The 26,537-nt window shown below is 43.3% G+C and overlaps 1 protein-coding gene across 1 annotated transcript in view; it reads left to right on the top strand.

Annotated features, from left to right (window-relative positions):
• Nucleotides 1–3,026: 3,026 nt before the first annotated feature.
• Nucleotides 3,027–26,537, top strand: part of VAMP3 (vesicle associated membrane protein 3) — a 36,490-nt gene continuing 12,979 nt past the window's right edge. Inside the window, exon 1 of the mRNA XM_056542858.1 lies at nucleotides 3,027–3,175. Coding sequence (XP_056398833.1) covers nucleotides 3,174–3,175 — 2 coding nt within the window. The 5' untranslated portion in view covers nucleotides 3,027–3,173. The remainder of the gene's footprint in view (nucleotides 3,176–26,537) is intronic.

Raw genomic sequence — 26,537 nt, 5'->3', positions numbered from 1 at the left:
CTCTAGAGAGAAACATGACTTGGTCAGATGGATCCAGATCTCTATAGAGAAACATGGTCTGGTCAGATAGATGCAGATCTCTATAGAGAAACATGGCCTGGTCAGATGGATCCAGATCTCTATAGAGAAACATGTCCTGGTCAGATGGATCCAGATCTCTAGAGAGAAACATGACCTGGTCAGATGGATCCAGATCTCTATAGAGAAACATGGTCTGGTCAGATAGATGCAGATCTCTATAGAGAAACATGGCCTGGTCAGATGGATCCAGATCTCTATAGAGAAACATGTCCTGGTCAGATGGATCCAGATCTCTAGAGAGAAACATGACCTGGTCAGATGGATCCAGATCTCTATAGAGAAACATGGCCTGGTCAGATGGACCCAGATCCCTATAGAGAAACATGACCTGATCAGATGGATCCAGATCTCTATGGAGAAACATGTCCTGGTCAGATGGATCCAGATCTCTAGAGAGAAACATGATCTGGTCAGATGGATCCAGATCTCTACAGAGAAACATGTCCTGGTCAGATGGATACAGATCTCTATAGAGAAACATGTCCTGGTCAGATGGATCCAGATCTCTATAGAGAAACATGGCCTGGTCAGATGGACCCAGATCCCTATAGAGAAACATGACCTGATCAGATGGATCCAGATCTCTATGGAGAAACATGTCCTGGTCAGATGGATCCAGATCTCTAGAGAGAAACATGATCTGGTCAGATGGATCCAGATCTCTACAGAGAAACATGTCCTGGTCAGATGGATCCAGATCTCTATAGAGAAACATGGCCTGGTCAGATGGATCCAGATCTCTAGAGAGCAACATGACCCGGTCAGATGGATCCAGATCTCTATAGAGAAACATGGCCTGGTCAGATGGACCCAGATCCCTATAGAGAAACATGACCTGATCTGATGGATCCAGATCTCTATGGAGAAACATGTCCTGGTCAGATGGATCCAGATCTCTACAGAGAAACATGGTCTGGTCAGATGGATCCAGATCTCTATAGAACAACATGGCCTGGTCAGATGGATCCAGATCTCTAGAGAGCAACATGACCCGGTCAGATGGATCCAGATCTCTATAGAGGGACATGACCTGGTCAGATAGATGCAGATCTCTATAGAGAACATGGCCTGGTCAGATGGATCCAGATCTCTATAGAGAAACATGGCCTGGTTAGATGGATCCAGATCTCTATAGAGAAACATGTCCTGGTCAGATGGATCCAGATCTCTAAGCCACACCCTGGCTCCTCTGATAGCTGTGGATGGACATTTGGACAGTAAGGCTTATCTAAACATCGTGGTGACCATGTTTATCCCTCTATGGTGGCTGTTTTTCCTATTACAGAAGGAGACTCTCAGAAGAATAATGCACCATCTACTGGGCTCATACAGTCATGGATGTATAGTAATTGGATTTTTGTGACATTCACTCTTTGCTCCAAAAAACTGCCATAAATTCAGCACCATAAAACCATGGCGAAAAAGTTGCGAAATCTCTGCTCAAATCACGCTTGCAGAAAAAATGCAACACACGTAAATAAAAACGTTGCGTAAATGCCATGATAAATTCCCACCCTACCCTTAAAAAAAATCTGCAGATCCTTGAGGGGAAAAAAGGGTAAAAACTATTTTAAGGGTACGTTCATATGTACAGGATTGATGCGCAGGATTTTCTATTACAGATTTTAATGTAAACTAAATGACTGAACTCAGATTATAATCTGCAGTTACAAATCCTGCCACTTATATGGAAGAATGAAAAAGTTATAGGTCGTCAAAATAGAGGGATTAAGTTGGTTAAAAAGTTTGAGATTTTTTTTTACAGTGGTGCAGTATTACAAAACTATGTAATCATGGGCATCATTTTAATCATATTGACCCACAGAATAAAGAAATAATGTCATTTTTACCGTAAATTGTACAATGCGAAAATGAAACCATCCAAAATGTATTTTCAATTTCCCCACACAAATGGTATTTTTTAAATTTCGCAATACATTTTATGATAAAATGAGTGATATCATTACAAAGGACAACTGGTCAGGCAAAAAACAAGCCCTCATACTCGTCTGTGGATGGAAATATATAAGAGTTATGAATAATTTTTAGAAGGTGAGGAGGAAAAAATGAAAATGCAAAAATAAAATTGGAGCCCTTAAAGGGGTTATCCAGGAAAAAAAATATTTATTTATATATATATATATATATCAACCGGCTCCAGAAAGTTTAACAGATTTGTAAATTACTTCTATTAAAAAATCTTAATCCTTTCAGTACTTATGAGCTGATGAAGTTGAGTTGCTGTCTAAGTGCTCTCTGATGACACGTGTCTAGGGGAACTGTCCAGAGTAGAAGAAAATCCCCATTGCAAACCTCTTCTACTCTGTGCAGTTCCTGAGACAAGCAGAGATGTCAGCAGAGAGCACTGTTGCCAGACAGAAAACAACAACTCAACCTCAGCAGCTGATAATTATTGAAAGGATTAAGATTTTTTAATAGAAGTAATTTACAAATCTGTTTAACTTTCTGGAGCCAGTTGATATAAAAAAAAAGTTTTTTCCTGGAATACTCCTTTAAGGGGCTAAAAGGCCACAACCTGCTGTTAACACAGTAGATGCCAGTCATAGCCGAGCACACACGTGACCTCTAAGGATTCTCAACACTTCCCATTGGAAGAAAAATGGGAAAAACAACAACCCCCAGCCTCTTCCCAGAGTGATTTGTAGCTGATAACAGAGAACAACAGACTCCGGCCATTCCCTCAGGAAACGGTGACTTTAGGATGACTTCCCCCTTCTCTCTAAACAACAGGAGACCATTCACATCCCAATGCAGAGTATAATACCCAGATACAACTAATAACACGAATGTGTCCCATCTTCACTGGTTCCATCGAGCTGTTCGCTTTCAATTTAATTTGGTCTTCTACAAAATGGCGGCCGCCTTTTCAGCGACGGCCCTCACTGGAGACAAATTCCTATTCTTGAAGGTTTTTTTTCTCTCTTTTCTGCCGCACCCGATAAGGACCCGCCCAGCCCGGTGACGTCATTTAGGCCTCGCCCAATCAGCTACCGCTTCCAGTCGTGTCTCTGTGACAGGACCCATCGTTCTTTGACGGTTTTGAGGTGTTCGCTTCCCGCTCGGCGCTCGTCATGTGAGTCTGAGGGGTCCCTTATGGGGAAGAGGCCCCGGGGAGGCGGGCTGTGTTTGTTTGGAGGTGCCCAGGCGCCCCCTCTATAGGGCTCCACCCTTAACTGTTTAAATTCTGGCTCATAGTTGCTGTAACTTCCCTGTTTTATCTTTTTCTACAACTTCTAATGCTCAAACAGTGGGTGAAACTACAACTCCCAGCATGCCCTGACAGCCGAAGGCTGTCAGGGCATGCTGGGAGTTGTAGTTTCACTCACAGTTTGAGATATAATATATAATGTCGTCTTGGTTTGGTGACTTTTATGGTGCAAACTTAAATTTTATTGGGAAACTCAGTGCCTCCCCCTAGAGTTTAAGGCCAGTCATTGCGTCTGCGTTAACGCCCACTTTTTGGCCACCTGCCCTGTTGGCATTTTTACGGACACTTTTATGGCGAAAATGGGAGCGGCGTGAATCTAAGGCTTTGTTCACACCGCTGAAATTCTGCGATTCCGCTCAGATTCCCTTCTGAAAATGTTCAGACGGCATTTGAACAGAATTTGGGCAGAATTTGTGTGTGTGCTCAAAATGCAGAGTTCTACCGAAATTCTAAGCCCCATTGAGTTAAATGGGATTCCGCAAAAATTAAGACTGGTCTTCAAATTTAGCGGAATGTGTGAATGGGGCAGCGGATAAGGGCCGGAGGGGACGGGGCCTGTCAGCGGGATAAGGGGGGGGGGGGGTCTGGGGGAGGATGGGGCCTGTCAGCGGGATAAGGGCCGGGGGGGGGGGGGTCTGTCAGCGGGATAAGGGGGGGGGGGGGTCTGTCAGCGGGATAAGGGGGGGGGGCCTGTCAGCGGGATAAGGGGGGGGGGCCTGTCAGCGGGATAAGGGCCGGAGGGGACGGGGCCTGTCAGCGGGATAAGGGCCGGAGGGGACGGGGCCTGTCAGCGGGATAAGGGCCGGAGGGGACGGGGCCTGTCAGCGGGATAAGGGCCGGAGGGGACGGGGCAGACCTTTTATTATTTAATTGACCCTTCCAGTGCCAAGATATCAGAGTTTAAGAAGATATGCAAATTAGGATTTGGAGCCCAGTGGGTGTTCCCCCTCTGCTGCCACTACAGCTCCGCCTATGCACCAGTTAGTCCCTCCCCTATGCGCTGGTCACCTCCTCTACCCTACATACACTGCTTTTTAAACGTCATCTATTAAAAAATTTATTTTATTACTTATATTTTAGAAAACCCATAAGAAAAATCTAAAAAGTTTGCATCAGAAAAACCCAACCTCCGCAGCTTATAACCAATAATATAATAATATAATAACAATATAATATAATAACTACAATATAATAACAATAAACAATATAATAACAATAATATAAACAATATAATAACAATAATATAAACAATATAATAACAATAATATAATAACAATAAACAATATAATAACAATACTGTAATAATAACTGCAATATAATAATAACAATAAACAATAATATAATAACTACAATATAATATTAATAACAATAAACAATAATATACCGTAATAACAATATAATAATAACATAATAATAATAACAATAATATAATAACTACAATATAATAATAATATAATAACAATAAACAATAATATAATAACAATAATTTAATAACAATAAACAATAACAATATAATATAATAACAACAATATAATAATAATATAATAACACTAATATAATTACAATATAATAATAACAATAATATAATAACAACAATACAATATAATAACAATAAACAATAATATAATAACAATAATAACTTGTCTTGCTGTTACTTGGGTCCTTAGTTCTGATATCTATCATAAACCATCTATGATCGGGAGCTTCTCTACATGAACATTTAATAGTAAACAAAAAGTGTTTACGAGGGCTCAGGCGTGAGCTCGAACTCAGTGTTCCGGACCCTGGGTAGCGGAGTAACCCTTTAATGGCCCTATTAGATATTTTCCCCCAATAAGTCCCACTCCCCTTCCCTCTGCTCCTGTGCTAAGTATAGGACCTTCCGAGTGGTGCAGGACCTGCCGCACGATAGAATGACCCTGCACCTCTTTGTAGGGAAGGTGAGAGAGATTTTATTTTTTTTATGGTCTGTAGGTATCGGGTACGTTTTTACATACACGTGTACAAATACTCGTGCACATGTCTGATTCTGCCACTGATACCGATATTGTTACAGCAAGCGGAGTTCTTAAAACCGGCAATGAATGAAAACATAAAGTTTCTTGTGAAGTTGCACATGATATGATATATTCATATTTTATCTATACCTAGGACATGGGCAGTGCCCACAGACTCCCGGGCACAACTGCACATGCCCTGTAATTACCTAAGGGATTGCGTGATTTCTTAATTTCTCAATTAAAGGGAATTAATCTAATCTGGTAATGAGGACCTGGAGCGGGGATATAGCCTGTGACTCTGTTTTCAAATGTGCCTCTGGGAGCAGTACTCCGCTGCTCAGCGTTAGGGACAAACTGTTCTGAACGCTGGAGTCGGTGCTGGGAGCTCGAGACGGCAATGCCCCGCCCCCTCATGACAACACGCCCCGCCCCCTCAATGCAAGTCTATGGGAGGGAGCGTGACAGCTGTCACGCTCCCTCCCATAGACTTGCATTGAGGGGGCGGGCGTGATGTCATGAGGGGGCTGGGCATTGCCATCACAAGCTCCCGAATCCAGCGTTCAGAACATTTTTGTTCCAAACGCTGAGCAGCGGCGTACCCCTTTAAGAGTTGTAATACAGTATAATGGAGTTTGTCCAGTAGGTGAAGATGTTCTAGCATTTATGTTCCCAGCATGCCCTGAGAGCCTATGGTGCAGACTGGTATTTATCAGGACATGGTATTGGGGGGGGGGGGTCATATGTTGGTAAAGTGGTGAGGGGTTAGTAGTTTAGTCATTGTAAATTTCCGTTTTCTTGCACAGCAGGTCCCGGTGAGGGATAGATATTGTGGAGTGACGCCCCTTCTCTTAGTGACAACTTTTTATCTGTAAATATAGTAGTGTTTTCCAACCAGGGTACCTCCTACTCCTACCTTGTGGCAAAACTACTGTACCCCAAGCAGAGCCGGTGCTTGTTGTGCCGTCCTCCTGCCCCTATCCCGGTTCGGCAGCTCGCCTTGTCGGCCAACAATGCGAGAGCCTGGAGCGGGAGGCAGAGACTAAAGCCGCTCGGCCTCCGGCTCCTATTTTTGTGCCCGCCCCGGCTCACCTGTAGACTAGGCTGTAGCTGCTGGGAACTCGGGATGTCCCCGCCCCCAGTGCCGTACAGCTACGCGCGTGACGCGTCGTCCCGGTATTGCCGTTCTTGGCGCTCACGTCACGCTCCCAGAATTCAAGGGCCGGCGTTACTACGTCCTGAGGCCGGACCTAGGTATTTTGAGAGTGTGGACATCATTACCGCACATTACGCAGCAGCAGAGTTACCAGCCGGGGGGGGGGGGGGGGGGGGGTCTAATCTAGGGGTACTAGTAGTTTAACCCCCTCCCCCCCAGTAGGCAGGCAGTACCATACTGGGGGTACTACCGGGGGGGGGGGGGGGGGGTCGGAGGTAATCTCGGGCTACTACCTGCGTACTGTGGGAGAGGGGGGGGGGGGGGGGAAGGGGGTTAATCTGGGGGTACTGCCTGCATACTGGGGGGGAGAGGTTAATTGGGGGTACTACATGCCTACTGGGGACAATCCGGGGGGCTTCCATGTCTATTTTGCTTGGGGCCCCCAAATTCCTTCAAACGGCCCTGCATGATGAGAGTTGTAGTTTTGCAATGGATGAAGATTCACAGGTTGGAGATTCTGTAGGAAGCCTCCACTGGCCGCAGGAGCTTTACACCTTATTTGAGGAGGTAACCCAAAATACAAGATCACATGACCCAACTTCCCTACCCCTTGGTATACATAAAAAGTTTAGAGGGGTCATATTGGTGCAGTTGCGACCCACCCAGACCTGCCCTGACCTCGTTCTACATCTGATCATGTGACTATGATGTCCCATTGACCTCCATGATTTACCCTTCTGGTTGCAGCATCTACCTCCTCGCATGTCATAACACACAGACCAGGGTTTCCCAAACGGGGGGCCTCCAGCTGTGGCAAAACTACAACTCCAAGCATGCCCGGACAGCCTTTGTCATGCTGGGAGTTGTAGTTTTGTACGATGTAGCTGGATCATAATGGACGGTTGGGGGAGGGGGGGGGGTTATCAGCAGATAATAAGACTCTTCTGGACGCACGAGGTTGTAGTTAGAGGTCAGCTGCCTGGATCACACGTGTCTGTGATTGTGGAGGGTGAGTGACAGAATGTAGGGTGTGCCGGATAGCAGGTGTCATGTGACCAGCTGCCGGTTATAACCCCCATCATTGTCACACATCCTCCCCCTGTGGAAGTTATGTGTGAGCGGCACTTGGTGGGTTAATACCGAGGAGGAGGGACGTGTACAGCGGCCGGGGTTTACTGTTAGGGAGCGTAATTCAGGAATTCTCCGCTTTGCCATTGACTTCAATGTATTTTACGCCGCACTGTTCACACTGCTAATCACCAAAAACAGTCAGAATAATCCCCACCAAATAAATAGGCCACAAGGTGATCACGAAATAGAAAGTACTCATGAAATCTTTATTAACCCCTTAAGGACCAGGCGTTTTTCGGTTTTTGCACTTTCGTTTTTTCCTCCTTACCTTTAAAAAATCATAACTTTAAATTTTGCACCTAAAAATCTGTATTACGGCGTATTTTTTGCGCCACCAATTCTACTTTGTAATTACATCAGTCATTTTACCTAAAATTCTACGGCGAAACGGAAAAATAAATAATTGTGTGACAAAATTGAAAAAAAACGCCATTTTGTAACTTTTGGGGGCTTCCGTTTCTACGTAGTACATTTTTCGGTAAAAATGACACCTTATTATTCTGTAGGTCCATACGGTTAAAATGATCCCCTACTTATATAGGTTTGATTTTGTCGGACTTCTGAAAAAAAATCATAACTACTTGCAGGAAAATGTATACATTTAAAATTGTCATCTTCTGACCCCTATAACTTTTTTTATTTTTCCGGGTTCAGGGCGCTATGAGAGGTCATTTTTTGCGCCGTGATCTGTATTTTTTTGTCGGTACCATTTTTGCATTGATCGGACTTTTTGATCGCTTTTTATTAATATTTTCATGATATAAAAAGTGACCAAAAATACGCTATTTTGGACTTTGACATTTTTTTGCGCGTACGCCATTGACCGTGTGGTTTAAAAAGCGGTATATTTTTATAATTCGGACATTTCCGCACGCGGCGATACCACATATGTTTTATTTTTATTTACTTGGAAATGCAGGGTGATTCAAACTTTTATTAGGGGAAGGGATCATTGAAAGGGTTAAAGGGCACCTCTCATCAAATAAGCTTTTGATATATTTTAGATTAATGAATGTTGAATAACTTTCCAATAACATGTTAATGAAAAATATGCTTCTTTCTATTGTATTTTTCCCGATCAGTCCTGTCAGCAAGCATTTCTGACTCATGCTGGAGTCCTAAACACTCAGAGCTGCCAGCCTGCTTTGTTCACAGCCAAACAGGCTGTGAACAAAGCAGGCTGGCATCTCTGAGCGTTCTCCTTTGTGAACAAAGCAGACTGGCAGCTCGTAGTGTTTAGGACTCCAGCATGAGTCTGAAATGCTTGCTGCCAGGACTGGTAGGGAGACCCCTAGTGGTCATTTCTTCAAAGTGGAAAATTAAATAGAAAGAAGCATATTTTTTAATAACATGCAATTGTAAAGTCATTCTGCATACATTAATCTATAATATATCAAAAGTTTTTTTGATGAGAGGTACCCTTTAATGATTTTTTTACACTTTTCTTATGCTCCTAAAGGGGGGGCTATAACATTGCATTAAAGGGGTAGTCCAGTGGTGAAAAACTTATCCCCTATCCTAAGAATAGGGGATAAGTTTGAGATCGCGGGGGTCCGACCGCTGGGGCCCCCTGCGATCTCTCTGTACGGGACCCCGGCTCTCCGCCGAGATAGCGGGTGTCGACCCCCGCACGAGGCGGCGGCCGACACGCCCCCTCAATACATCTCTATGGCAGAGCCGGAGATTGCCGAAGGCAGCGCTTCGGCTCTGCCATAGAGTTGTATTGAGGGGGCATGTCGGCCGCCGCCTCGTGCGGAGGTCGACACGCCCCCTTCCAGCGGGCTGTCGGGGCTCCGTACAGGAGATCGCGGGGGGCCCCAGGGGTCGGACCCCCCGCGATCTGCAACTTATCCCCTATCCTTAGGATAGGGGATAAGTTGCTCACCACTGAATCACCACTGGACTACTCCTTTAACTGATCTTTACCACTGATTGATGCATCTCCATAGGAATGGATCAATCGGTGTTTTCGGCGATTGATTGCTCAAGCCTGGATCTCATGCTTGAAGCATTCATTCGGCGATCGGACACCACAGGAGAAGGTAAGAGACCTTCCTCCTGTGCTGCAGCTGTTCGGGATGCCGCGGCGATCCCGAACAGCTCCCTGAGCTAACCGGCACATTTTACTTTCGTTTTTAGCCGCGCAGCTCAGCTTTGAGCGTGCGGCTAAAGGGTTAATAGCGCGCGTCACCGCGATCCGTGCCGTGCGCTCTTAGCGGCGGGTCCTGGCTTCATTGTGACGCCGGGCCCGCCGTGATATGATGCGGGGTTTACCGTGTAAACCCGCGTTATATCACGGGAGCGGGACTAGGGGCGTACCCATACGTCCTGGGTCCTTAAAAGGTTAAATACATATAAAATAGACATACAGTGTTTAAAAGGCAAAAATCAGAATGGAAAATATGAGGGGTATACACAAAGTAATACTATCCATATGTATGGGGCACAGATATCATCATTGGCAGGACATAGGGCATATCCAGAAGGGTAAATACATACGGTAAACAGAAATGCAGGATATAAAGTCAAAATAATCAGTAAAGAACAGACTGTGCACCCTGTAAGGAGATACCGTATGTATTTACCCTTGTGGATATGCCCCATGTCCTGCCAATGATTACAGTGGTCCCTCAACATACGATGGTAATCCGTTCCAAATGGACCATCGTTTGGTGAAACCATCGCATGTTGAGGGATCCGTGCAATGTAAAGTATAGGACAGTGGTCTACAACCTGCGGACCTCCAGATGTTGCAAAACTACAACACCCAGCATGCCCGGACAGCCAACGGCTGTCCGGGCATGCTGGGAGTTGTAGTTTTGCAACATCTGGAGGTCCGCAGGTTGAAGACCACTGGTATTGGAGGTTGTACTCGCATGTCCCCGCTGCCCTGGATGTCGCCCTTCATCGCTGTCGCCGCGTCCCTGTGGTGTCCCCGATGCTCTGGAAAGGTCTCTGCTGCCTGGAGGGGGGGACGTCACTCTCTGTCGCCACCATCACATCGCTGCGCGTGCCGCTCCTATTGGATGACGGGACGGCGTGCGCGGCGACGTGATGACGACGGAGAAGAGTGCCGGCACGCCCGGGGATCCTGAGGAGTACGCGCCGGAGCCCCGAGGACAGGTAAGTGATCGTCAGCGGACCACACGGGGCACCGTAAACGGCTATCCGGTGGCAGCTGAAGCAGTCTGCGCTGCAGGATAGCCGTTTATGCGATGGCCCCGACATACAAAAGCATCGTATGTTGAATGCCTCTGAGAGGCCATTGCATGTTGAAATGATCGTATATGTCGGGGCCATCGTAGGTCGGGGGGGGGGTCACCTGTATGTCTGTGCCCTATACATTTGGATAGTATTACTTTGAGAATACCCCTCATTTTTTCTGTTCTGATTTTTGCCTTTTAACACTGTGTGTGTCTATTTTATATGTATTTAATTATAAAGGTTTCATGAGTATTTTCTATTTCGTGATTACCTTGTGGCCTATTTATTTGGTGGGGATTGTTCACACTGCATAAATTCCGCTCGCGGAATACTCGAGAAGAAGTCCATTGGTAAAAAAAAATGGATAGGGGATAAGATGTCTGATCGCGGGGGGGTCGTGCCGCTGGGGACCCCCGCAATCTCTCATGCAGGCACCCACCTGTGGCAGCTGCACAGAGCGATGTTTGCTCCGTGTCTGAAGAGTCACGACTACGGGGCCGGAGTTTCGTGACGTCACAACTCCACCCCATTGTGACATCATGCCCCGCCTCCTCAATGCAAGTCTGTGGGAGGGGGCATGATGGCCGTCACGCCCCCTCCCATAGACTTGCATCAAGGGGGCGGGGCATGATGTCACAAGGTGGCGGACTCGTGACATCACCAAACTCCAGCCCCGTAGTCGTGACTCTTCAGACACGGAGCAAACATCGCTCTGTGCAGCTGCCACAGGTCGGTGTCTGCATGAGAGATTGCGGCACGACCCCTGCGATCAGACATCCTTTGGATGGGGGGATAAGATGTCTTGGGGCTGGAGTACCCCTTTAACCATCCCTGGTGGTCCAGTGGGGCAGATCCTCCCACCCACTCAGTGCAATCACGTGGGGGCGATCCACTGTAGAGGTAGCCGGAGGGCTTACCTCTCATCCCATGGCTGCCTTGGATCTCCATTTGATTGAGTCGGCCTGGAGCCGGCTCAACCAAATGAGCACGGATCACACAGATCAATGGAGTTCTATGGAACTACATTGATCTGTATGAGGAATTCCTTCTAAATGTCCCCCTAAGAGACTAATAAAGTTTATAAAAAAAATAAAATAAAAAAACTCACATTAACCCCTTCCATATTAAAAGTTCACAACACCCCACCTTAACCATTTTCCATAAAAAAATAAAAATAAAACATATTTGGTATTGGCGCGTGCGTAATTGTCAGATCTATTAAAATATAGCATTAAATATCCAGCACAGTCAACGGTGTTGACAGAAAAAAATACCAAACCACAGAAATACGTTATTTAGAACATCATGTCCCAGTAAAAATAAAGCAAAAAGCGATAAAAAAATACAATCAATACCAAAATATTACCGATACTTTGTAATGGCTGAGTTTTTTGAGGCTTTCTTACCAATCCAAACAGCAGTTTATTGTGCAAAAAAAATAAAAAATACAGAAAATGTAATAGGGATCAGAAAATGGCAATTTAAATAAAAATTCTAAAAGTTTTTAGTTTTTTTTTTCTTTCAATTAGTAAAACATGACGGAAACTAAACACATTTGGTATTGGTGTAATCAGGCCGGCCTAAAATATCAAATTAACATGTACGTTTGACCACAAGGTGAATAAAAGATAAAAAACAAATTTGCAAAAGTGCAATTATTATTTTTTTTTTATTTATTTATTTTTTCAATTTCACGTCACAAATATTTTTTTTTTTTTTTTTGGAGAATAGGTTATAGAAAAATAAAAGGGTCATTTCAAAGTACAATCGGTTCTGCAAAAAAACAAGCCCTCATATGGGTCTGTAAGATAGTAAAATAAGACTTATGGCTTTTATAGGGCGAGGAGGAAAAAACGAAAGTGCAAGAACGTAATAAACAAATAAAGACCTTATTTACAGACTATTTTGGTTAAAGTTATTTTGTGTACCAGGACAAGTGAATCTTCATGAGGGACAAGTAGATTGTGCTCCAATTTAGTTCCTTGGACAAGTAGTTAGTTCTTTATTTATTTATTTATTTTCACACCCCTGTATATAGCAGTTATACACCTCTCCTCCAGCTCTATCTGTATACTGCTGCTATCTATATGATCAGGAGATATATAATAGCCCATGCTGCACTATATAACCAAAAATGAAAGTCCTGGAGTGCTTCTATAACATTGTAGCTGTGTGTGAGGAGTCTGAGGCGGGGATTTTACTGGGGGCTTTTATTGGGAAACCGCTCAGGTGTCTCTTGTCTACAGCAGATATATACAGGGTGTATACACTATATTACAGCAGATATGTACAGGGTGTATACACTATATTACAGCAGATATATATACAGGGTGTATACACTATATTACAGCAGATATGTACAGGGTGTATACACTATATTACAGCAGATATATATACAGGGTGTATACACTATATTACAGCAGATATGTACAGGGTGTATACACTATATTACAGCAGATATACGTACAGGGTGTATACACTATATTACAGCAGATATGTACAGGGTGTATACACTATATTACAGCAGATATACGTACAGGGTGTATACACTATATTACAGCAGATATATATACAGGGTGTATACACTATATTACAGCAGATATATGTACAGGGTGTATACACTATATTACAGCAGATATATACAGGGTGTATACACTATATTACAGCAGATATGTACAGGGTGTATACACTATATTACAGCAGATATATGTACAGGGTGTATACACTATATTACAGCAGATATATATGTACAGGGTGTATACACTATATCACAGCAGATATACGTACAGGGTGTATACACTATATTACAGCAGATATATACAGGGTGTATACACTATATTACAGCAGATATACGTACAGGGTGTATACACTATATTACAGCAGATATACGTACAGGGTGTATACACTATATTACAGCAGATATATATACAGGGTGTATACACTATATTACAGCAGATATACGTACAGGGTGTATACACTATATTACAGCAGATATACGTACAGGGTGTATACACTATATTACAGCAGATATATATACAGGGTGTATACACTATATTACAGCAGATATATATGTACAGGGTGTATACACTATATTACAGCAGATATATGTACAGGGTGTATACACTATATTACAGCAGATATACGTACAGGGTGTATACACTATATTACAGCAGATATACGTACAGGGTGTATACACTATATTACAGCAGATATGTACAGGGTGTATACACTATATTACAGCAGATATATGTACAGGGTGTATACACTATATTACAGCAGATATATGTACAGGGTGTATACACTATATTACAGCAGATATATGTACAGGGTGTATACACTATATTACAGCAGATATATACAGGGTGTATACACTATATTACAGCAGATATATATACAGGGTGTATACACTATATTACAGCAGATATATATACAGGGTGTATACACTATATTACAGCAGATATATGTACAGGGTGTATACACTATATTACAGCAGATATATATACAGGGTGTATACACTATATTACAGCAGATATATATACAGGGTGTATACACTATATTACAGCAGATATATATACAGGGTGTATACACTATATTACAGCAGATATATATACAGGGTGTATACACTATATTACAGCAGATATATGTACAGGGTGTATACACTATATTACAGCAGATATATATACAGGGTGTATACACTATATTACAGCAGATATATATACAGGGTGTATACACTATATTACAGCAGATATATATACAGGGTGTATACACTATATTACAGCAGATATGTACAGGGTGTATACACTATATTACAGCAGATATATGTACAGGGTGTATACACTATATTACAGCAGATATATATACAGGGTGTATACACTATTACAGCAGATATATATACAGGGTGTATACACTATATTACAGCAGATATATGTACAGGGTGTATACACTATATTACAGCAGATATATATGTACAAGGTGTATACACTATATTACAGCAGATATATATACAAGGTGTATACACTATTACAGCAGATATATATATACAGGGTGTATACACTATATTACAGCAGATATATATGTACAGGGTGTATACACTATATTACAGCAGATATATATACAGGGTGTATACACTATATTACAGCAGATATATATACAGGGTGTATACACTATATTACAGCAGATATATATATACAGGGTGTATACACTATATTACAGCAGATATATGTACAGGGTGTATACACTATATTACAGCAGATATACATACAGGGTGTATACACTATATTACAGCAGATATACATACAGGGTGTATACACTATATTACAGCAGATATACATACAGGGTGTATACACTATATTACAGCAGATATACATACAGGGTGTATACACTATATTACAGCAGATATACATACAGGGTGTATACACTATATTACAGCAGATATATACAGGGTGTATACACTATATTACAGCAGATATATATACAGGGTGTATACACTATATTACAGCAGATATATGTACAGGGTGTATACACTATATTACAGCAGATATATATACAGGGTGTATACACTATATTACAGCAGATATATATACAGGGGGTATACACTATATTACAGCAGATATATATACAGGGGTATACACTATATTACAGCAGATATATATACAGGGGGTATACACTATATTACAGCAGATATATATACAGGGGGTATACACTATATTACAGCAGATATATATACAGGGGGTATACACTATATTACAGCAGATATATATACAGGGGGTATACACTATATTACAGCAGATATACGTACAGGGTGTATACACTATATTACAGCAGATATATGTACAGGGTGTATACACTATATTACAGCAGATATATATACAGGGTGTATACACTATATTACAGCAGATATATGTACAGGGTGTATACACTATATTACAGCAGATATATATACAGGGTGTATACACTATATTACAGCAGATATATGTACAGGGTGTATACACTATATTACAGCAGATATATATACAGGGTGTATACACTATATTACAGCAGATATATATACAGGGTGTATACACTATATTACAGCAGATATGTACAGGGTGTATACACTATATTACAGCAGATATATACAGGGTGTATACACTATTACAGCAGATATATGTACAGGGTGTATACACTATATTACAGCAGATATATATATACAGGGTGTATACACTATATTACAGCAGATATATGTACAAGGTGTATACACTATATTACAGCAGATATATATATACAGGGGGTATACACTATTACAGCAGATATATGTACAGGGTGTATACACTATATTACAGCAGATATATACAGGGTGTATACACTATTACAGCAGATATACGTACAGGGTGTATACACTATATTACAGCAGATATATATACAGGGTGTATACACTATATTACAGCAGATATATATACAGGGGGTATACACTATATTACAGCAGATATATATACAGGGTGTATACACTATATTACAGCAGATATATATACAGGGGGTATACACTATTACAGCAGATATATGTACAGGGTGTATACACTATATTACAGCAGATATATACAGGGTGTATACACTATTACAGCAGATATACGTACAGGGTGTATACACTATATTACAGCAGATATATATACAGGGTGTATACACTATATTACAGCAGATATATATACAGGGGGTATACACTATATTACAGCAGATATATATACAGGGTGTATACACTATTACAGCAGATATATGTACAGGGTGTATACACTATATTACAGCAGATATATATACAGGGTGTATACACTATATTACAGCAGATATACGTACAGGGTGTATACACTATATTACAGCAGATATATACAGGGTGTATACAGTATATTACAGCAGATATATACAGGGTGTATACACTATATTACAGCAGATATATGTACAGGGTGTATACACTATATTACAGCAGATATATGTACAGGGTGTATACACTATATTACAGCAGATATATGTACAGGGTGTATACACTATATTACAGCAGATATATGTACAGGGTGTATACACTATATTACAGCAGATATATATACAGGGTGTATACACTATATTACAGCAGATATATATACAGGGTGTATACACTATATTACAGCAGATATATTTACAGGGTGTATACACTATATTACAGCAGATATATACAGGGTGTATACACTATTACAGCAGATATATGTACAGGGTGTATACACTATCACAAGTTACGGTGTTTCCCTATGAACCATATGGAGTTTTGCCAGGGAAATTCCTGGTATCAAGTCATCCTGGCAGAGATTCATAAGGCTGACGTGCTGACATCTAGTGGTGACTTTATGAAGTGCTGACATCTAGTGGTGACTTGTATTTGCAGTTTGCTGTTGTTTCATGCCATGGTTTAAGACCTGTTCACACGTTCAGGAGATTCCTAATTCAAATTAATGGAGCCCCATTGACTGACAACAGAGCCGGTCCACGTGCAGGACCCCAGGCCCATCCATGGCAGAAATGTTTCTGCGGCAGGTTCTTTGAAAAATTCGTATACTGTACATTCAGAAAGTACTCCTTGACTTTTTCCCATATTGTTTTTACTAATGTATTTAAAACATAAAAAAATAGAGCCATATATACTCGCGTATAAGCCGACCCGAATAGAAGCCGAGGCCCCTAATTTTACCCCAAAAACCCAGGTTATTGACTCGACTATAAGCCTAGGGTGGGAAATAAATCATCCCCCATGTAATCATCCAGACCCCCGTCATCCCCCCCCCCCCCTTCATCATCACCGCCTGTCAATCCCTTCATCAGTTGTCTTCAACTTGCAGACCTCCAGATGTTGCAAAGCTACAACTCCCAGCATGCCCAGACAGCCATCGGCTGTCCAGGCATGCTGGGTGTTGTAGTTTTGAAATCTCTGGAGGTCCGCAGGTTGAAGACCACTGCGGCCTTCGTCATCATCCAGCCCCCATCTCACCTCCCCTCGGCGGGAAGTTCGGGTGAGCTGGTCCGGGCCATCTATGCTTCAGGGACCGTCCGGTGGGGAGGATTAGTTGTTGAGGGCTGTCCATTTTCACCAGGGGGGGAGCCTCTTCTCCGCGCTTCGGGCCCGGAAGAGTGACGACGACGCACCGGGACGTTGCGCATGAACGTCCCTGTGCATCGTCGTCAAGGTAATGTCACTACTCCGGGGCCGGGCCCGAAGTGCGGAGAGGAGGCCCCCCAGTAAAAATGGACAGCCCGCAAAAACTAATCCTCCCCACCCTGCAGCATAGATGGCCCGGACCAGCTCACCCGAACTTCCCACCGAGGGGAGGTGAGTACAAAACAAAAGGGGGGGGGGGGGGGAGATGATGAAGGCCGCAGTGGTCTTCAACCTCCGGACCTCCAGAGGTTTCCAAACTACAACACCCAGCATGCCTGGACAGCCGATGTCTGGGCTTGCTGGGAGTTGTAGTTTTGCAACATCTGGAGGTCCGCAGGTTGAAGACCACTGATGAAGGGATTGACAGGCGGAGAGTTCACTCGAGTATAAGCCGAGGGGGCGTTTTCAGCACGAAAAATTGTGCTGAAAAACTTACAGGAAAGGATTGCAGTAACACTTGTTTTGCTATACACATGTTTATTCCCTTTGTGTGTATTGGAACTAAACCAAAAAAGGGAGGAAAATAAGCAAATTGGACATAATGTCACCAAACTCCAAAAATGGTCTGGACAAAATTGGCACCCTTAACTTAATATTTGGTTGCGCACCCTTTGGAAAAAATAACTGAAATCGGTGTCTTCCTATAAGCATCAATAAGCTTCTTACACCTCTCAGCCGGTATGTTGGACCACTCTTCCTATAACCATCAATAAGCTTCTTACACCTCTCAGCCGGAATGTTGGATCACTCTTCCTATAACCATCAATAAGTTTCTTACTCCTCTCAGCCGGAATGTTAGACCACTCTTCCTATAACCATCAATAAGCTTCTTACACCTCTCAGCCGGAATGTTGGACCACTCTTCCTTTACAAACTGCTCCCGGTCTCTTATTGGACGGCGCCTTTTCCCAACAGTAATTATAAGATCTCTCCACAGGTGATCAATGGGATTTAGACCTGGACTCATTGCTGACACTTCAGAACTCTCCAGCGCTTTGTTGTCATCCATTTCTGGGGCTTTTGACGTATGTTTGGGGTCATTGTCCTGCTGGAAGACCCAAGATCTCGGACACAAACCCAGCATTCTGACACTGGGCTGTACAGTGCGACCCAAAATCCATTGGTAATCCTCAGATTTCATGATGTCTTGTACACATTCAAGGCCCCCAGTGCCAGAGGCAGCAAAACACCCAAAACATCACTGACCTCCCCCATATGTCACTGTAGGTACTGTGTTCTTTTCTTTGTAGGCCTCATTCCGTTTTCGGTAAACAGTACAATGATGGGCTTTACCAAAAGGCTCTATCTTGGTCTCATCTGTCCACAAGACGTTTTCCCAGAAGGATTTTGGTTACTCAAGTTCATTTTGGCAAAATGTAGTCTTGCTTTATGTCTCTGTGTCAGCAGTGGTGTCCTCCTGGGTCTCTTCCATAGTGGGGTCCTCCTGGGTCTCCTCCATAGTGGGGTCCTCCTGGGTCTCCTCCATAGTGGGGTCTTCCTGGGTCTCCTCCATAGTGGGGTCCTCCTGGGTCTCCTCCATAGTGGGGTCCTCCTGGGTCTCCTCCATAGTGGGGTCCTCCTGGGTCTCCTCCATAGTGGGGTCCTCCTGGGTCTCCTCCATAGTGGGGTCCTCCCGGGTCTCCTCCATAGTGGGGTCCTCCCGGGTCTCCTCCATAGTGGGGTCCTCCCGGGTCTCCTCCATAGTGGGGTCCTCCTGGGTCTCCTCCATAGCGTTTCATTTCATGTAAATGTGGACGGATAGTTTGCGCTGACACTGATGCTCCCTGAGCCTGCAGGACAGCTTGAATATCTTTGGAACTTGTTTGGGGCTGCTTATCCACCACCCCGACTCTCCTGCGTTAACACCTTTCATACATTTTTCTCTTCCGTCCACTCCCAGGGAGATTATCTACAGCGCCATGGGTTGTAAACTTCTTGATAATGTTGCGCACTGTGGACAAAGGCAAATCTAGATCTCTGGAGATGGACTTGTAACCTTGAGATTGTTGATATTTTTCCACAATTTTGGTTCTCAAGTCCTCAGTGCACACACAGACACACAATGCAAAGACTAAGTGAACTTCTCTCCTTTTTATCTGCTTTCAGGTGTGATTTTTAAATTGACCACACCTGTTACTTTCCGCAGGTGAGTATAAAGGAGCATCACATGCTTGAAACAATCTTTTTCCTCAATTTTGAAAGGGTGCCAATAATTTTGTCCAGACAATTTTTGGAGTTTGGTGACATTCGGGTACATTTATCATCGTTGCTTTGGTAAGAGAGTTCTGTAGGCATTTTTTTTCTTGCCTTTGGTTTTGCTTATGTGTGACATATTTATTATACTATCATTGTGGGTTGATAAATATGGCTTACATAAGCAAAAACCAATAAATCACTTTTGAATACCATTTTTTTTTTTTTTTGCACACATAAGCAAAAACCAATAAATGACTTCAGAACACAAATTTGGAGCTTTGAAAAAAATGTGTGATGATAAGAGATTATATATATATAATGTGTGTGTTGTTTTACCACTTTTTTTCCCCTAAATGTGCTAACTCCGTGTATCTTGTGGATTACTTTAGATTCAGGGGAGTACAGTGATCAGCATTTTTTTGGTTTAATGTTAATAAAATGGTCAATGAGGACTTTTGGGAGTGTTTTTTTGCAATTAATTTTTTTAAATGTGTTTTTTTTTTTTTTTTTATTGGCTTGACAGGCTTAGTAGTTGAAGCTGTATCATAGAGAGAGTCCATTACTAAGCTGAGGCTTAGCGCTAACCCCCAATTATTACCCCGGTACCCACCACCACAGGGGTGTCGGGAGGAGCCGATACCAACAGGCCTGGAGCGTCAAATATGGCGCTCCTGGGAGTAGGCGGTAACAGGCTGGCGTTATTTAGGCTGGGGAGTGCCAGTAACAATGGTCCTCGCCCACCCTGGTAACATCAGGCTGTTGCTGCTTGGTTGGTATTTGGCTAAAAATAGGGGGAATCTTATCTTTGTTTTGCATAAATAATTATTTAAAAAAAAAAAAAAAAAACGCATAGGGTTCCCCCTATTTTTATTTTCAGCCAAATACCAACCAAGCAGCAACAGCCTGACATTACCAGGGTGGGCGAGGACCATTGTTACTTGCCCTCCCCTGCCTTAATAACGCCAGCCTGTTACCGCCTATGCCCAGGAGCGTAATATTTGACGCTCCGGGCCTGTTGGTACTGGATCTTCCCGGAACCCCTGTGGCGGTGGGTACCAGGGTAATAATTGGGGGTTAGCGCTAGCTGTGTTGGGGGCTAACACTAAGCCCAGGCTTAGTAATGGATTCCGTCTATTAGACAGCTTCCACTACTAAGCCTGTCAAGCCTGACATGTTTCAAAAAAATTTATTACAAAAAACACTCCCCCACAAGCCCTAGTTAACCATTTTATTAACATTAAACAGATTTTTTTTAAAACGCTGGTCATCGAAGCAGTCCACCGAATCCGAAGTAGTCCACAGGATACACGGATCTGAAATGAGAAAAAAAAGAAAAAGAAAAATAGGCTAATACATTTATTGTCGCCCGTCCGCGCATGACTACAACTCCCAACATGCCCTTACAGTAAGGATATGCTGGGAGTTGTGGGGGGGGGGGGGTAACAATCTCCCGCACCACATGACTACAACTTCCAGCATATCCTTACCATAAGGGCATGCTGGGAGTTGTAGCGGGGCGGTTGACAAGCCTGTCACCTGCCCCCTGCCACACAACTACAACTCCCAGCATGTCCTTACTGTGAGGGCACGCTGGGAGTTGTAAGGGGGATGACAAGCCTGTCACCTGCCGCACAGCTACAACTCCCAGCATGCCCTCACAGTAAGGACATGCTGGGAGTTGTAGTCGTGCCAGCGAGGGACGCGGGTGGTGATGCGCTCCGCTCCTTGGCTGCAGTGATCAGAGAATCACTGTAATTTCATATTTCCTGCTGGGTCACGTGACATGGGACCCATCGAGAAATTTGAAATTACACTAAACTCCGCGGCGCTGTAGTAAGGAGCCCGGGCTGACATAATACTGCAGCCGCCCAGGACTCCCGCAGCCGGGCAGGGAGATGTGCAGAAGCCGTCCCTGCCATCTCTCGGCGTGTACCGCAGTACTGAGGGATAACAGGGACTGCACCTACACATCTCCCTGCCCGGCTGAGGGAGTCCTTGGCGGCTGCAGAGTTACGTCAGCCCGGGCTCCTTACCAGGCGCTGCGGAGATGATGGTTGACGGAGCCCGTGCGGCTGAAGACTGATGCCAGCCGGGCTCCTTTTAACATCTAGCGGAGCTTTCAATCCCTTATGTAATATCAAATTTCCCGTGATTGGCTGCTCGGTCCTGGCCAATCACGGGACCCAGCGGGAAATATGAAATTACATTAAGGGAAATAGAAACTCTGCGGCGCCAAGGTATGTTAAAAGGAGCCCGGGCTGGAATCACTCTGCAGCCGCTCGGGTTCCTCCGATTCTATCCCCGCTACCCTAATATAATTTTGTCGCTTTCCAGGCAAAATGTCGCACGAAAAATCACGTAGTCACAGGTGAGACATTTGTGCGACATTTTTAGTAAAAAAAAATTTTACTAAATCGCTTGGTCTGTCATTATGTCCAATTAGCTTTTCTTTTTTTTCCTCCTTTTTTGGTTTAGTTTCAATACACACAAAGGGAATAAACATGTGTATAGGAAAACCTGTGTTACTGCAATCCTTTCCTTTGAGAAATACTTCATATTCTAGAAAAATTTCAGGGGTGACAACACTTACGGCCATGACTGTATAGCATAGAGGAAACCGCATGGTGAACATAAAAAAATGCCAAAATTGCGTATTTTTGGTCACTTCATATACCAGAATAAAATATGAATCAAAAGCTGATCAAAAAGTCCTATGAAAACAACCAAAAGGCTGGTTAAAGAGTTACTCTGGTGGAAAAAAAAAAAAAAAAAATTATATATATATATTTTTTTTTTTTTTTTAAATCAACTGGTGCCAGAAAGTTAAACAGATTTGTAAATCACTTCTATTAAATAATCTTTACCCTTCCAGTACTTTTAAGCAGCTGTATGCTACAGAGGAAATTCTTTTCTTTTTGAATTTCTTTTTTTGTCTTGACCACAGTTCTCTCTGCTGACACCTCTGTCCATGTCAGGAACTGTCCAGAGAAGCCTAGGTTTGCTATGGGGATTTTCTCCTGCTCTGGACAGTTCCTGATACAGGCATCAGGTGTCAGCAGAGAGCACTGTGGACAACACAAAAAAAAGAAATTCAAAAAGAAAAGAATTTCCTCTGTAGCATACAGCTGCTAGAAAGTACTGGAAGGGTAAAGATTTTTTTAATAGAAGTGATTTACAAATCTGTTTAAACTTTCTGGCACCAGTTGATAAAAAAAAAAAAATTAATAAATAAAAAAATGTTTTCCACCGGAGTACCCCTTTACGTGTTATGTAGAAGCTTTTTTAGTTGACAAGATGATAAAGGAAATTGTTCTTGAATGACTTCCTCCTCTTTGCTGCTGGGACATGTGATTTGTGGCCTGTGCGGTAGGTGCGTGTGTGACTGATCGCCACCAGATGGCAGTATTGCTTCATTCCAGATGAGCTAAATCTCACGCGCGCGACTATCATTCTACTCACCAGGGCCCCTTCTCTATGGTGACACCGGGCACAGTGTTTTCTCCTGCCTGATCTGTACCTGCCATAATGCAATTCACTGAACCTACCAGCAGATGGCAGTATCAGTGCCTGTTATATGGTGAATCATTACTGTAGACCAGGGTTTACCAATCAGGGTTCCTCCAGCTGTTGCAAAACTACAACTCCCAGCATGCCCGGACAGCCTTCGGCTGTCCGGGCATGCTGGGAGTTGTAGTTTTGCAACAGTTGGAGGCACCCTGGCTGGTAAACACTGCTGTGGACATTGTATGAGTTGTACCTTTTGTGCTAAAGGAGTATTCCGGGATGTAAAAATTGTCTTTCAGACTGCGGGAAGTAAATAAAGGAATGCATACCTGCCCCTGCTCCCCTGCGGCCTCCGGTAACCCGCTCCGGCCTTCGACGCCATCATTTTCGTGGTTGCCGGTGGTCGGCAAGTCCTATTGCACTCAGCCAATCACCGGCCGCAGCAAAGTCCAGCTTCAGCCGACGATAGGCTGAGCGGCAAAGTGACGTTTTCAGCCCCAGCACTGGTCTTCTTCCTGGTGCCAGAGCCAGAAATGTCACACAGCCTAGGCCAGAGCGGGTTACTATAGGCATCAGGGGAGCGGCAGCAGGTATGTATCCCTTTATATATTTTTTTAACTGCTGTCAGTCTGAAAGACAATTTTTACATCCCGGGGTACTCCTGTGGAAAACTTCATTTATTTTTTTAAATGAACTGGTGCCAGAAAGTTAAACAGATTTGTAAATGACTTCTATTAAAAAAAATCTTTATCCTTCCTGTACTTATCAGCAGCTGTATGCTACTGAGGAAATTCTTTTATTTTTTTTTTTTTTTTTTGTCTTGTCCACAGTGCTCTCTGCTGACACCTGATGCCCGTATCAGGAACTGTCCATAGCAGGAGAAAATCTCCATAGCAAACCTCTCCTGCTCTGGACAGTTCCTGATAAGGGCATCAGGTGTTAGCAGAGAGCACTGTGGACAAGACAAAAAAGAAATTCAAACATTTTCTCTGTAGCATACAGCTGCTAAAAAATACTGGAAGGATAAAGATTTTTTAATAGAAGTCATTTACAAATCTGTTTAACTTTCTGACACCAGTTGATTTAAAAAAAAAAAAATGTTTTCCCCCGGAGTACCCCTTTAACTATATGTGTATCAGCGCGCTTACTAAGCGTCAGTTCTTGCTGCGGCAGTCGGGACCCCTACACTCATAAGGAATGGGACCCCCACTGATCAGATGCTTTTCATTTACCCTGTTCTGGGTTATAAAGACATTATCCCAAAATTCCAGATACTGTAGGTTGTCCTCCATGGATAGGACGTGTTTCTTCCTCACATATAAACAATCAGATGAGATCCGGGAATCTGGAGGCCGAGTCACCGTCTTGATCTTTTTGTCATGTTCCTCGTTTCTGGACAATGTCTGCAGTGAGGCCGGGGGCTTCATCCTACAGAAAGAGGTTGGGGAGTCCGACTGCTGTGATGGGGGGACTTGGTGTGTACAATGGGTAGGTAGGTAGGTGCTACGTGTCACAGTTACAGCCACATGATGCCAGGACACGAGGTCTCCAGCAGAACATCGCCCATCACACTGCCCCCTCTTCTTCCTATAGTGCTCCCATATAGTCAGCCATCTGACCAGGCGCCTTCTATCGCTCTATGCTCCAGTTATGAGGCCATTGTAAGCTCTTTCGGTGGAGGACAGGGGTCACATGGGCTCTGACCAGTCTACTGGGCCCCAAAGACAACAAGCTGTGATTTCCTGTGTGATCGGACTCCTTTATATCAAAGACAGCAGGAAGGTTTTCGGCAGTTTGCTTTACAGCAGCTCTTCTGTGAGACAAGACCAAATGTGCTATCCATCACCCACACATCAGGGAGCCTTGGGCCCCCATACCCTATTTTTCTGTCTTTCCCACCACCACGGACCTTTTTGGCTTTCACTCTATTCTCTTACAAGCCTCTCTGGTAAATTCTCATTGGAAAAGGGTTTAATTAAAGGGGTACTCCACTGGAAAATGTTTGTGTGATATATATTTATAATATATGAAATGTGTGTATGTGTGTATATATATATATATTTTTTTTTTAAATCAACTGGCTCCAGAAAGTAAAACATATTTGTAAATTACTTCTATTTCTTAATCCTTCCAGTACTTATCAACTGCTGTATGCTCCACAGGAAGTTATTTTCTTTTTGAATTTCCTTTCTGTCTGACCACAGTGCTCTCTGCTGACACCTCTGTCCATGTCAGGAACTGTCCAGAGTAGGAACAAGTCCCCATAGCAAACCTCTCCTACTCCGGACAGTTCCTGACATGGACAGAGGTGTCAGACAGAAAGGAAATTGAAAAAGAAAAGAACTTCTTGTGGAGCATACAGCAGCTGATAAGTACTGGAAGGATTAAGATTTTTAAACAGAAGTAATTTACAAATCTGTTTAACTTTCTGCCACCAGGTAATAAAAAAAAGAAACCTTTTTTTTTCCAGTGGAGTACAAGTAAAAGAAAATTGCCCCATTGCAGATATGGATATCGTCCCCCTAATATGGCGTCTGATTTTGTCCCCCAGGACACGAAGGTCTGGTGTATATTTCCTCTTAGTTTCCCATGACCCATTGCTCTATACCCTGATCCATAAATTTGCTGACAATGCAGTTCCCTGGAGAGAGGAGTTCCACAAAGTTTTTTTTTTTTTTTAACTGATAGAGGAATGGGGCCAAACAGGACGGGGGCCCCCCATCTCTCCAAGGGCCCCAAAGCAGCCGCATGGTCTAACACTATAGTACGTATGACCTTGGGAACACACAACAATGGTAAACGTTGTGGAGAGAGCGTCCGATGTCCACCATGTAACGCTACATTCCCCGGCACCACATGACATTTGGTTTTATTAGTGGGGTCATC

Source organism: Hyla sarda, chromosome 10 (assembly GCF_029499605.1).
Source record: "Hyla sarda isolate aHylSar1 chromosome 10, aHylSar1.hap1, whole genome shotgun sequence".
In the NCBI taxonomy this organism is placed as follows: domain Eukaryota; kingdom Metazoa; phylum Chordata; class Amphibia; order Anura; family Hylidae; genus Hyla; species Hyla sarda.
Note: the sequence above shows the minus strand (reverse complement) of the source record. Positions and strands in the feature narration are given on the sequence as shown.